At 37.6% G+C, this 13,569-nt stretch overlaps 2 protein-coding genes across 5 annotated transcripts; one reads left to right on the plus strand and one right to left on the minus strand.

Annotated features, from left to right (window-relative positions):
- Positions 1-4,276: 4,276 nt before the first annotated feature.
- Positions 4,277-9,662, minus strand: LOC103994487 (probable alpha,alpha-trehalose-phosphate synthase [UDP-forming] 9). Of its 3 annotated transcripts, none has more exons than XM_018828192.2 (5): positions 9,348-9,662; positions 7,369-7,470; positions 5,354-7,275; positions 4,986-5,262; positions 4,277-4,830 (listed from the first exon to the last, which is right to left on the minus strand). In XM_018828192.2, the coding sequence occupies exons 3-5, from the start codon at positions 7,246-7,248 to the stop codon at positions 4,543-4,545; spliced, it is 2,460 nt and encodes an 819-aa protein (XP_018683737.2). In that variant the 5' UTR covers positions 7,249-7,275; positions 7,369-7,470; positions 9,348-9,662; the 3' UTR covers positions 4,277-4,542. The 3 variants fall into 3 exon arrangements, with proteins under 3 accessions (XP_018683737.2, XP_009413116.2, XP_064948803.1); XM_009414841.3 differs by lacking the exon at positions 9,348-9,662 and adding an exon at positions 9,219-9,265; XM_065092731.1 differs by lacking the exon at positions 9,348-9,662 and adding an exon at positions 9,219-9,235 and having other exon boundaries at positions 7,390-7,470.
- A 910-nt stretch (positions 9,663-10,572) lies between these two features.
- LOC135584255 (uncharacterized) lies at positions 10,573-13,257 on the plus strand. 2 transcript variants are annotated; one of them, XM_065092732.1, is made up of 2 exons: positions 10,573-10,783; positions 12,334-13,257. In XM_065092732.1, the coding sequence occupies exon 2, from the start codon at positions 12,343-12,345 to the stop codon at positions 13,078-13,080; it is 738 nt and encodes a 245-aa protein (XP_064948804.1). In that variant the 5' UTR covers positions 10,573-10,783; positions 12,334-12,342; the 3' UTR covers positions 13,081-13,257. The 2 variants fall into 2 exon arrangements, with proteins under 2 accessions (XP_064948804.1, XP_064948805.1); XM_065092733.1 differs by having other exon boundaries at positions 10,573-10,752.
- Positions 13,258-13,569: the final 312 nt, after the last annotated feature.

A 13,569-nucleotide genomic window follows, 5' to 3' on the forward strand; every position in this document is an offset into this window, starting at 1 on the left:
CAACAGGAAGCTTAATTATTTTCATGACTTGAACGTTGATTGTTAGGATACGAGTTACAGTAAATATTTCAAAGTAAACTATAGTGAGTATACGAGAATTTCTTGTATCGATATTTTTTATTGTTCAATGTGTATACTTTTGTTTTAGTAAGTATAATTTTTTTTATTAACAAAAGATACTAGAATAGAATCTGATCTATTATCTGGCATTATCGATTCATATATTTTAGAACATGAGGATTTGATATGGGTGGATCGGATCAATTGGTCCTAGATTCATCGCAATCAAGTTTGTATGTTGAGTTTTCTTCTTTTCTTTTCATCAATTTAATATAATTTTAAATATCTTGAGCATATATGGATGATAAGTGAAAAAATTTTCAGTATTATTTATTTTATATGTTAACCAATAGATCATATTCCTCCGAGGGGTCGATTAGGACACAGGCACAAGTATCTTGATGACATAATTAATAATTTACTTCATTATTGAATCTCAATTGATGAGTGTTTTGAATGCTTATTATTGTTTTATTTTTTGAACAAATATGTTATTGTTTGTTTTTAACATAAATTAATATATATGGTATATAAGGAATAAATATATGTTTGGTAATATAAATATATAGTGAAAGTTTTTTAGCACTTTTCTCGCACTCCTTTGTCTCTAAGGAGTCGATTTTTTTACAAAGACAATAGTTTAGTCTTGTAGCTAGTAGACTCATCCAAATAAATATTTTGTTGACCAATTTGACAATGTGAGGATGTATTCTCAGCTTTCTTATATTCATTATTACTGGCTCAAGCCATGCGACCAACGTATCTAAGTGTCGAAAACATTTTGTGAATAGTTTTTAGCCAAGAACCGAGAAAGAGTAACACATACGATCAATATATCCAAATGCTAGAAATATTTTAAGAGTGGTTTTTAGTCTAGAATCAAGAAAGACTAAGACAATGGATTTGAGGCACAATACATTAACCACAATAATGAGTTTAGTATTAATGTCTTTACAAATCAAAACTCATTTTAACTCAGATCAACCCAAGTAAAAAAAAAAAAATCAACCGTATAATAAAAATGAATTGTCTGATTAATTTGAATTTTGGCTGACTTTAGTCAACTAAACTTGATTGTTTTAACTGGGATCAGTTTCAGGAATAAAAAAGTAGGTGTAACTATGAGTTATACTTAGCACATGTCTGGAAGCCAGTGGTTTTATGTGCTTCAGCTCAGTCCAATATACATTTGCATTAAAGGATAGAGTGAATGCAAAAAGACAATTGTTTTTTACTACAATACCCAAAAAAGAATGATATATTCAAGTACTTCAAGTCTTAAGCAGGAGTATAAAAGGTATACATATTACAAAACTGGAAAAAATATGATGCTCTAATACTCACAAAATTTGACCAAATGCTAAACAAAATCTCACAAATTATTTTGTTGAGAGGATCATTGAAGTTTCAGATCCTATTATTCTCATTCTGATAGGTCTAGGTAGTAATTGACTTTAATTCCATCCATGGAGCAACTCTAGCAATGATTAATCCCTTCTTAGGGCTGCATTAGGTGATGTCAGATGAACAATTGCATGTAAACTAATATTACATATCCATGTTGATATGAACACTACACCTCTTTACTAATATTAAAGGATAGAGTGAATGCAAAAAGACAATTGTTTTTTACTACAATACCCGAAAAAGAATGATATATTCAAGTACTTCAAGTCTTAAGTAGGAGTATAAAAGGTATACATATTACAAAACTGGAAAAAATATGATGCTCTAATACTCACAAAATTTGACCAAATGCTAAACAAAATACTCATAAATTATTTTGTTGAGAGGATCATTGAAGTGTCAGATCCTATTATTCTCATTCTGAGAGTTATTATTTGACTTTAACTCCATCCATGAAGCAGCTCTAGTAATGATTAATCCCTTCTCAGGGCTGCATTAGGTGATGTCAGATGAACAAGTGCATGTGAACTAATATTACATATCCATCTTGATATGAACACTGCACTTATTTACCTCAATCTTGATTGTTGTCCATAATCCATACCCTCAACTTGACTAAAAATTTTCTGGGCATTTGCTCAAAAAGTCTCTAATTGCCTTCCATGATCTGGAATCCCTATTTAAGCTGAAAGAATTATTCCTTGATCAGATTTTGATTCTGTATGTCCTGTCATCTTTAACATACTACTACCCTCTCAATGGTTTTTCCAATATCACAGAGGAGGTTAATTTATTTTTACTTGGATCATCAATTCCAACTATCCATGCATTCATTCATCCAGGTTTTCCAAAATTGCATTTGACTAGGCATGGATGTTTCAGAAAATTGAGATTGTAGCACCAGGAATTCTCCAATGTGCTAACCTTGGATTATACACTTATTTGTAACAGATATCAGCATCCGCAGCAGAATCTTGTTCTAATTTAGCTGGCACTGTGTTAGACATCACAAATTCATTTGATATAGAAAAATATTCCATGGAAGGAACATAGTTCGATTGATGCTTTTATGAAAATGAGCCACCCAAAATTTGAAGTTCTGGTCCTTATTTTCATGCTTCATTTGCTTGCGAACTCTTGATACAGAGTAATATCATGCAGAAACAAATAAGTAGGTACATAAAAAACAGAGGGAAGTGCATGTATATAGAAAATGAGATCATAATAATTATCTGAATGATATATTCTAGGAGCTAAAATATAATAATGCTGAACCCTCAAAAATGCAAAAAGAAAAGCCAAAATGATCCATGTATTCTCACTCGATGAAGAATATTGAGTATAATTCAAAACCTTAGAATCATGGCTGTGAAGGTGATGTATCAGACAATTATTCTGTCTTGCAAATCTAATTTTATGGGCAATGTTAGGGAACATTCATGTCTGTCTGATAGATGAAAAAGAAACAATAAGTTCAGTGAGACTATATCTTAAATTTATAAGCATTTCTTTGAATAGATAATTCTAGAGCTCCATTTCATAAAACCTCTATATAGGATGTTTAACATCTTTGACTAAAACAGTTGCTTATGTTATGTTGATAGCAGCTATAACCAAAAGGTTTTTGACAGGTTATCTGAAGCTTAGCCATATGTCATGTTATAACACATATTGATCATATCAAATTGAGCTGACAGAAAACCTCAAATCCAAACATATATTTCTGATCTTTTAATTTTTGTTATATATCCGAAGCTTACCCGTATGCCATGTTATAATGCATATTGAAAATTTCCTGAATTCCAAATCAAGTAATCTCTGATATTTTAGTCACAGAAAATGAATGCTTGTTGGATCAGTTGTACCATCTCTGAAATCCATATTGAACCATATATGGAGGAGGATTACTTGAACAATGGACTCCCAGATATATAGTAAATGCATACCAAGAGAAATATTTCCTTCTATTATCTAGTGGATTTTTTTGTGTTTTATCATAATATAAGTGCACCATTTGAATACAAACAATAATTTTGACTTCTCTTTCTATTATGTTTTATGTATCAAACAAAACAAAATGGAAAGAAAGTTGAATATTGTGCTTTACCCGATATTTCGACTTCAAATGTCAAAAATGAGAAAATCAACTGAAGGAGTAGTTCACCAAGGAATTGTTTGCAATCAGACCATCTGTTTCATGCTCAGTATCATAGAGTGATCCAGACATCAGTACCAGCTGGAATTCATTTTGCAGCTTCTTTGGCATCTGACCTCTCTTTTAGTAATCCAACAATCTCCTCTAATGGTCACAGTAGGTGCAACAAAATTGAGAAAATATGCATCAATACCAGTCAGTAATCATTTTGAAGCTTATTTGTCATATGAATCCTTCTTAGTAATGCACCATTTTATTTCCTCTCATGTTTCTCCCAACTATTAGAACAAGAGCACTTAGTAGGCATAAATCGGCAAACCTTAATCCCAGGAGTTGCTTACATATTTAGATCATTTCTTGAGCTACAGCAATAAAGACTTGCATTTTGCACTCTCTTTTTGTGTTTCCATGTAAAAGGAAACTACATGAACACAAGCTCTCTCTTGTCGAGGCCAAGGCATAGAACAAGTTCAGAAAGAAGAAAGGGTTTGTGATCCAAACTTTGGCTGTGTGTGGCCAATTTGCTCAGATGAGAATTCATGTGCTGATATCAAAAGTAGAATCAGTTTTCCATCCTTCCTGTGCTAAGATTCCTCCCCAGCGGATTCTATCCCTAGGAGCCGCAGAGCAGCTTGCTGAACATTCTTAAGAAAGTTTAAATAGGCTGAGTTTTCATTTGATTGTCACAAATGTGAAGGAATTGCATAGCCCACAAATTTAAGACTTATCTATCATCATGCTATTGTTTTCTCCTCTGCAATGGGGGCTTTACAATTTAGCACACAAACATGCAATCAAAGGAGCAACAGTGGGAGATCGCCAAAGACACCAAGAAGCACCATTCAGAACTTTGTAATGTGGAGACAAAAACATTACAGAGAGCTGGTATGGGATGTACAACAGAGTTTATGGTCTGTAGCTCAAGGGGAGACTATTTTGTTCTGGGACTGCACAAGAGCTTTTAGCAACAGAAGCACGTCACTGGTTTCGTCGATGTAATACTTGGCACTGCTTGGCTTTTGACCAACTGTGCAGGCAAAGACCTCAGGAGCTGCGGTCGAAGATTCTTTTTTCGTGGCGTTGTTGATGCTCTGGAACATGTCTTCATCAGATCGGTCATTGCCAACACAGATGATAAGTTCTGGTGGCTTTCCATTGGCTACCAGTTGTCCGAGAATTTTATCAACTGCCCTCCCTTTACCCACTCCCTGAATTATCAATTGCCATATATAAGGCACTAAGGTTTCATAGAAAATAAATGAAGCTTAGGCTGAGGCATCAAATCCGGCGCAGCATTCACTACCATTGAGCTCAGTTCATAGAAAAGATTAGGGAAATCTATGGGGAGTAGCAGAAGACAAACCTGAGGTATAACCTCAACAATATAGTGGCCCCTTCGAACAACAACTGGATCATTGGCAAGCAAACTCTCGAGATGACTCGATAGCTCTTTGGCTTGACAGGAGCCAAACTCAAAATCAGCATCCTGATAATTCCACACCAGTGCACTTTCCTTTGATTCTATAAAGGAACCATCTGTTGCCTCGGTGTATGATTTCATCACCCGCTCAACAGTATTTCTCCACTCAAAGCTGACACCGAAAGGTGGAGAAGATTCCCAATCGGAGTCTACGTTCCATCTATCTTGAAAGAAGCAAAACATTTTGCAACCATTGTTAGAAATTATAAAACAATCAAACAAGATCTATCAGAAGTTACAAATCGACAAACCTGATGAAATAGCCATGCTCAGCAGCGATTCCTAGGTTTGTACAAGAACAAAACCACTCACCAAGAGCAGTCCTCTCTCTTCCACTGACGATGAAAACTGTATTTTGGGGATCAGTGCAAAGGTCATTAAGAATGGAAATGAGTCTCATTGAGGGGATTTTACATGCAGAACCTGCAGGCATTATGGTTCCATCGTAATCCAAAAATATTGCCCTGTGATTGGTTCTTTTGTATGAAGAGACAAGTTCATCTACAGATAGCTTTCTGAAATCTGGAGAAAGAGAAACAACTCTGAAGTTTAAACCAATACCAAGGCGGTAGTATTTCTGATTGCAATTGCCTTGACAAGCTCTTTCTAGTTCCTGTAGAAAGCTCTGAACCCAATAAGCTACATGATGAGAGATAACATATCGATAATGTTTTTCGTGATGCAACTGCCTCACATTTTCAGACAGCTCACTCGCATGATATAAGGCATCAGCAACATCCTGAAGACTCCAAGGGTTGACTTTTATAGCTCCACTCAGGGATGGAGAACAGCCGATGAATTCAGAGACGATCAGTGTGCTTGTGCATCGCACCATATTAATGCCTCGATGTCTATCTATCTCCTCCGTCCCTTGTCTACAAACTACATACTCATATGGTACTAAGTTCATACCATCCCTGACAGCATTTACAATGCAACAATCCGCCATCACGTAATATGCGATCTTCATGTGATAGGGAATAGAATAATCCATAAAGACCACAGGTTCATAACCTGGACTACCGTAGACACTGTTTATTCTTTCAACAATTGAGATCACCTCACTTCTTGTTTCCATCACTTTTTTTCCCACTGTTCTTGGAGGATTAGCAATTTGAATCAGGACCATCTTACCTCTAAGATTTTGATTCCTCTGCAACATAAATTCAAACGCTAAAAGCTTCAAACTCATACCCTTGAAGATGTCCATGTCATCAATACCAAGAAATAATGTCTTCCCTTTAAATCTTTGTTTTATCTCTTGAACCTTGGCAATTGTGGTTGGACATTTTAGAAGTTTCTCAAGCCGGCCAACATGAACACCAACTGGAGCAATCTTAATGCTCACAATACGGCCGAAATACTCAATTCCTATGTACCCATGCTTAAATTTGTAATCTAGGCCTAGCAGCCTGCTGCAACAAGAAAGGAAGTGGCGTGCATAATCAAATGTCTGAAAACCAATTACATCAGCATTCAGTAACCCCTTAAGCAGTTGATCTCTAACAGGAAGAGTCTTATAGATTTCTGAGGATGGGAATGGGCTATGAAGGAAAAAACCAAGCTTGACTTGACTCAGCCGCTTCCTTAGGAGAATTGGTAGAAGCATGAGGTGGTAATCATGAATCCAAATATAGTCCTCATCTGAATTCATTGCCTCCACGGCTTTATCAGCGAATATCCTGTTGGCAGAAATGTAGGCTCCGAAAAGAGATTTATCAAAGAGCTCACCTTGTGCCGCACTGATGGGCAGCATGTAATGAAAAAGTGGCCAAAGATGTCTTTTACAGAAGCCATGGTAGAAGCTTCTTTGGAGATGAGGAGCTAGAAAAGTCGGTATGCACTTAAACTCCTCTAAGAGCTCTTGTGAAACCTCTTCTTGCTCTTCTGCATCTACATCAACCTTCAGACTACCTACATAGACGACCTCAATTTCAGGGGAAAACCCATCTTTCATCTGCAAGAGTAAAGAATCTTCATCCCACTCAAAGCACCATTTTCCAGTTGTTTTATCCCGAGCGGTATGCAGCGGAAGGAAATTTGCGACCACAACTTGCCTTTTCAGGAATATTGACGTCGGACTAGCTAAATCTTCATCACCTACTGTCACTCCATGAGAGCCAGAAACTATATTGGTAACCTTCATGATTGGAGAAAGTGCTCCACGGAGAACCTGTCACACCAACAAAATCAGAATAGGAAGGCATGCTCATATTTGCAAAATATTTTAATTCTCAGCAGCTGGTAACTAAAGATGGTAACTTACACAAAGTTCAGTGTTTAGAACCTTTGCATCAGTTTCTAAGCCCTCTTCCTGCTCTTATCCAATCTACAAAATGTCATGATGCAGTAATCCTCTTCCTTTCACCTGCATGATACAAGTAGATTTTTCTATCAAATGATGTGATATCTGCTCGAATCACATTACACACTGAACTGAGTTGACAGTTTGCAATAGCATATTCTTCGATTAAACAATGCGACATGTGACTGAGAAATTCAAAGGCACACTAGATCACCCTAATTAGTTAATAACTCATAAAGTTTAAAAATATGGCCTTTCACATAAGTTGGAAAAGAAAAAATGACCTCCTGAGTTAAATGATAAGCAGCAAGAATTAAATGTCTTATCCTACAGCAAGCATTTCTAAGTGAATAAGATTTTAATGTGCTGCAAGTCCCCCTGAGTTTCTTCTTTCAGGTAGGAACCATTCCAATGATGAACATTCACTGAGCAACTATTAGACCCTAAATTAATCAATGAAACAGGATGAACATGATGGACGTTGAATGAAACACCATAAATCTACGGTTCAAGTCATGAAATTTGCATCATACACCCACCAATCAGCTCTGTAAAAGAGAAAGTGCTGCAGAATTCCCCCCTAATGTTCATCATGATAACAAGACATCATAACATCAATAAATGTACCGACCTGCACTACGGGCATACACATTTACTTGCTAATGCCAAACTAATAATATAAATGAATCTATCAAACCTCAAGCTTTAAATAACCACCATAGGCATTTACTAGTCAGTGACAAATTAACAGCATAGACAAATCTAGCAAACCTTTAGCATTACACTTGTGCATGTACTCCTTAACGGCAAATTAGTAACATAACCTAAACTAGAAAAAACCTTAGACATTGAAAATCGCATGTGCACCCGGTAATGAGAAACCAATAACATGAATGAATTTAGTAAAATCTTAAACCTTGTGCACTTACTCACTAACGACGAACTAATGGCATGAACAATCTATCAAACCTTAAACATTAAAATTACGCATTTACTGCATAATGAGAAACTAATTATGTGAGCGAATCTAGCAGACATTGAACATCAAATCTTATGTAACGACAACAAGTCTAGAAAAACCTGATTGTTAATCCATGGATGAATAAACACAAAAAGTTACCATGCATAATCCAGGATGTATGCCAAGCTATCCACTATGCTCAAAGGGAACTGCTGCAAGTTTTCCCCTGTCAGGTCCTCGCAGATTTTATAGCAGACACTCATGCCAAAACTAGCAAGTAGTATCAATGGTCAATTTCTTAAAGGATATTAGATATTATCTAACATTTACCACCAGGCAGACATGACTCGGATCAGGTCTTATCCATATCTAGCGTATCTTAGAAAAGGTTCAGTGTTACATATGAAGCCTCAACTTCAATCCATATTCCATCAGTTTAAAGAAAATTGAAGTTCTACGTGACAACATACTTGAACTTTGATGTTAGTTCTCCAGTCATTCCACTTGTGTCATTAGGAAAATCTAAAAAATTTTCCCCTAAAAATCAAGAAAATCTCTGATTCCTGTCGAAACCGCAGCAGTCAAGAAAGATGTATCAAAGATTTCGTGGTTTCAGGAAGCTATCGCATCGCCCCCATCCAACAATTAATCCACCCCACCGAAATGTCTAAGCGCGAACAGAAGCAAAATGGCTAAACAAACTCTGATTGAATTCGGTGCAGAGCATTTCAGAGCGAAGATTCGGAGCAAATCTACTGAAAGATTTGGTCCCAAGTGCAAATCTCCAACCCAATCTCCGCCATCTGTGAATGCGGGAGCAAAGAGCAAAAGAGGACGTTGGAGAGCTCACCAAAGGGGCCACATTTCTGCACAGGAGTCTCTCCTCCTCCTCCTCCCTCCTTTCACAGCTGGAGATAAAGAAGCAAACAAAAAGAGAGAGAGAGAGACAGAGAGAGAGAGAGAAGAGTTCGGTTCTTACTTCGTTCGAGCTTATCGAACATTTTCCACCTCGGTCGCCGTGTATTAGAACTCGAAACGCCTTTCGAGGGCTCCATTTCTTGACCCTCCAACTCGGACAAGATATCGTACCCGCACACATCTCCTCCGACTCACTCGAACTCTTAAAATAAAAAAAAAAATCAAAAAGAAAAGCCAAAAGAATAGGAAAATCTCATCATACAAATCCAGCGTGACTTATCCTTTCTAAAGTTGGGTGCTAATATGGAGACATGCGCAGTGAAATCCGGACCAAAAATGACCCATGGATTCGAGGCGAATCTAAAGCTGCTGTGGGTTTATTTACTCCCAGGTTTACGAGAGAAATAAAGAGCATTTACGGGGTCATAAAGGGAAAGAGAAGTCCACAGTGGCACGAGGCAGCGAGTAAGTGAGGACAGCTGGAAAAGCGAGTCCGTTGTCCTTGTCTGAACGCGGCGACGCGGCGACGGACGCAGCTGGCTGACCACGCGACGCCAACTCGGTTTCCTATGCATTTTGCCCCCTCCATTTTGCTCGTTTCACATCGCTAAGCATCTCCTTTTTGCTTATACACCCTCCTAGTTTCTTCTATTTGCTATTATTATTATTATTATTATTATTATTATTATTATTATTATTATTATTATTATTATTATTATTATTATATCCACACCCCTTCATCTAATTTTTTAGCTTTCTACTTTTTGCTCACTAAACTGTGATTAAGAATATTATTATCAAAAGCATAAAATAGAAGCATTTAAGAAACACAACCAATAACCTGCATTACCTGTTTATATAATTATTTCATAAATGACAAAAAAAAAGAAATATATATATATATATATATATCCTGCCGACAGATAGCGTTTGCGGTGCCCACCAAACGTCGAGTTAATCTCTCTCACCTGCAAAGCAATATTTACAATCGAAACCTTTCGAGTCGATTGTCTATATTATTATTACGTATAATTATAAAAATAATATATTTATATATATATGTTTTAAAATGGAATGAAGAGTGAACAAATCAAATTCAATTTGTTTTACTCCGTTCAGTTTGGTGTCAGATTGCGTTCTAATTTCTCGTATGTCAGTGGACGTCACGTGATTCCTTTGCTTTTGGTTGACTTCGGGACCCACCAGCACATGTGGGGGCCACGTCGGGTCACGAAGCTTTTGGGTGGGATTCCGGTGCTGTTATCTGTACCTTCTATCCAGTTCAGATAAGGAAGACCCGAAGGCCGCGGCCCAAATTGGATTCCAAGCCCTAGCGATTCCCCGGTTCGTTCGATCGGTCGTACCCCGCGCCATCTTTCCCTCGCGGCGACGCCGGTCATCCCGCGGCGTCGGCCCTCCCTGAGCCGTCGTCTCGCGCCCTCTCCTCCGACGTGTCGACTTCCGAGGTTGTGACGTAGCTGGTGCATCCATCCCCTGGCAAGTCTTTCGATACAGGTTTCATTCGGGTAGATCGTTCGCAGGGGTTTCGTTCTTGGATGAAGGGGGTTTGGTATACATAATCTAACAATTGTTTATCTCGATTACAACGATGCGAAGGGGGAAGAATTACTTACTATATGTTAAGGGGGAAAAAAAGGGGTTTTGATGATGGTGTTTTGGATGCTAATGCAAAGGATTTTTTAGCTCGAGTGCCATAAATTGGATATGAATGATCTCAAATCTCTATCCATGATGAAATGTTTCTAGTGAATGTATTTGCTCACTGTCAATACCACATTTCAGAAAAAGATATGCATTAGATCAGTACCAAACAATTGCGAAGATGATTGCATTTGCAGGCATAACAGCATCATCATCATTGATATTTGACAAGCACAACTTCTTCATCCTCAGCTGCTGTTGAGTCTGCAAATCTAGATTTCTACTTTAAAATACCATTAGTAGAATCAAACATGTTTTCATTTGTAAGATGAAAATCATTACTTGCTATGACTTAACTAAATGGACATCTGCAAAGATATTCAGTTTGCATATCCAGAGTCAAAAACATAGTGGCTTGTTTCAAGATTGGCTTGACCAATTTATAGTAAATGGCGAAAGTTCCTCCGTGGGCCTTGTATTTTGGCAGAGCCTTCTTCGCTGAATTCTATATTTACCGAGGTGTGTCGTAATGTTGCCTGTCTACATCACGGGGCTATTTAATTATTTTGATACTACTAACCTAGTTACTTTTTTCTGAGACTGGATCATGGTTACAAATTCGATCATAATTCATAAACTTGGATGTGTGTATTAGGCGGTGAAACTTCTTTTCGTGTAGTTTTCTGTTTCATCATCATCGGCAGTTATTTGTTATCTATTCCAACATCACTATTATCATGTCCTCGTAAATATGTGTCCAGGTTCCCAAGTGGTATGTCTAGATGGTTGCTATATCTTATAGGTCTCTTCTTTTGTTCCTTAGAGATGTGCAATAATATTCTTTAGATTCCACTGTCTTTTACAAATGCCTTTTATGACTTTATTATGTACTGCTTTTGCCTTTCAGCATAGCTTGACCGTGCTTTTTGTTTTTTCTGTTATGTAAATGTAACTTGAGCTTAAAATAGTTGTATCATGACAAATTTCAGGAGTTATGCAATGTAATATTTTAAAAGCCGAAACGAACCACTAACGGAGAAAGGGATACAAAATCAAAATATATGCAGAGGCATCATGTTAGATATTGCATGACTGGGATAATGTCTATGTTATTCCTTTTCTTTTTGTTTTTTACTTGAGTAGCTATCATGGACCATAATATCAGTGTGGTATCCATGAATTCTTCCATGAGGAGTTGAGCAAACCATCTGTAAGCTGCAACCATAAACACCATGCATATTGTTTCATTATATTCTCCGACAAGAGATGGGTTTCTGGACACATCATTATTGGCACTTAAATTCGGTTGTTATCTAAACAGTTTCATGATGAAGGATGAATTGCTTCATGAAAGATGTGGTTGTGAATATTTTTTCTTTTTGCAGACATTACTAATGAAGGTATCTAGGACTGCTCAGATCAGACTAGTCAGTTGCCACCCAGAGGTGTATGAGCCATGCGATGACTCATTTGCGCTGGTTGATGCACTATTAGCTGATCGAGAGCATCTGATAGAGCACCGGCCAAGCTTATGCATGGAACTGGGCTGTGGAAGTGGCTATGTAATCTCATCTTTAGCCATCATGCTTGGTGAACTAGGCTGCGGGGTCCATTATTTTGCAACAGACATTAATCCAGATGCAGCTCAAGTAACTCGTGAAACACTTGAAGCTCATGGGTTGCACGCTGAAGTCATCTCGACCGATATTGCATCTGGTCTTCGGAAACGCCTTGCGGGCATGATTGATGTGGTTGTTGTGAATCCTCCCTATGTGCCTACTCCGGAGGAAGAGGTTGGTTGCAAGGGGATCACAGCTTCATGGGCTGGAGGAGAGAATGGTCGTACGGTGATCGATAGAATCTTTCCTGTCGCTGATGAACTGCTGTCAGAAAAAGGTTGGCTATATATGGTCACTCTAACTGCGAATAACCCCACACAGGTTTGCCGAATGATGAAAGAAAAGGGCTATGCATCACGGATTATCGTGCAGAGGTCCACAGAAGAAGAGAGCCTTCATGTTATTAAATTTTGGCGGGATGGTGTCATCGTAAACAGTGCTGAAGGTTCAGATTCTTGGTTGTCACAGTTTCCATTCAAGTCTTTCTGGCGAAGTAGTGGAACCAGTGCTTGAGTTTGGTTCTGAAAACTGACAAACTCCGGATCCTTTGTGGCTGTTCAACAGCTGGTGCAATTCATATCCTCTTATGTCCTACAAGAGCTTTTCGGCAATAGTTTTGTTGGTCGATGGCTAACAATGTTTCCAAAACGATCTTGATAATAGTCTGTGGATAAAAGCTTCCTCATCCAATTTGGTGCCATGGAATTTGATACTTGATGTGCTGAAAAATCTCTTGTATATTTTTTGTCTCGGCCAATTGGCTAATTTTTTAGGGCAAAACTATAATTTCAGTCAACTCAGTTAACTTTAGGGATCGATCGAACCTTGAACCTTTCTATTCGAGATGATGCTAGAATTCTTTAACGGTATATTTGTTAATATTAATGTCCATTTTGATTGTTAACTGGATGAGTCGAAGCCATTATGCCATTCTTTTGAACAGAAGTCTGTCCTTGAATCACGAAGTAAGAAAAAACTCATGCTCTTTGTTAGGACTAGTGC

The sequence above is a fragment of the Musa acuminata genome, chromosome BXJ2-1, assembly GCF_036884655.1.
Source record: "Musa acuminata AAA Group cultivar baxijiao chromosome BXJ2-1, Cavendish_Baxijiao_AAA, whole genome shotgun sequence".
NCBI lineage: Eukaryota > Viridiplantae > Streptophyta > Magnoliopsida > Zingiberales > Musaceae > Musa > Musa acuminata.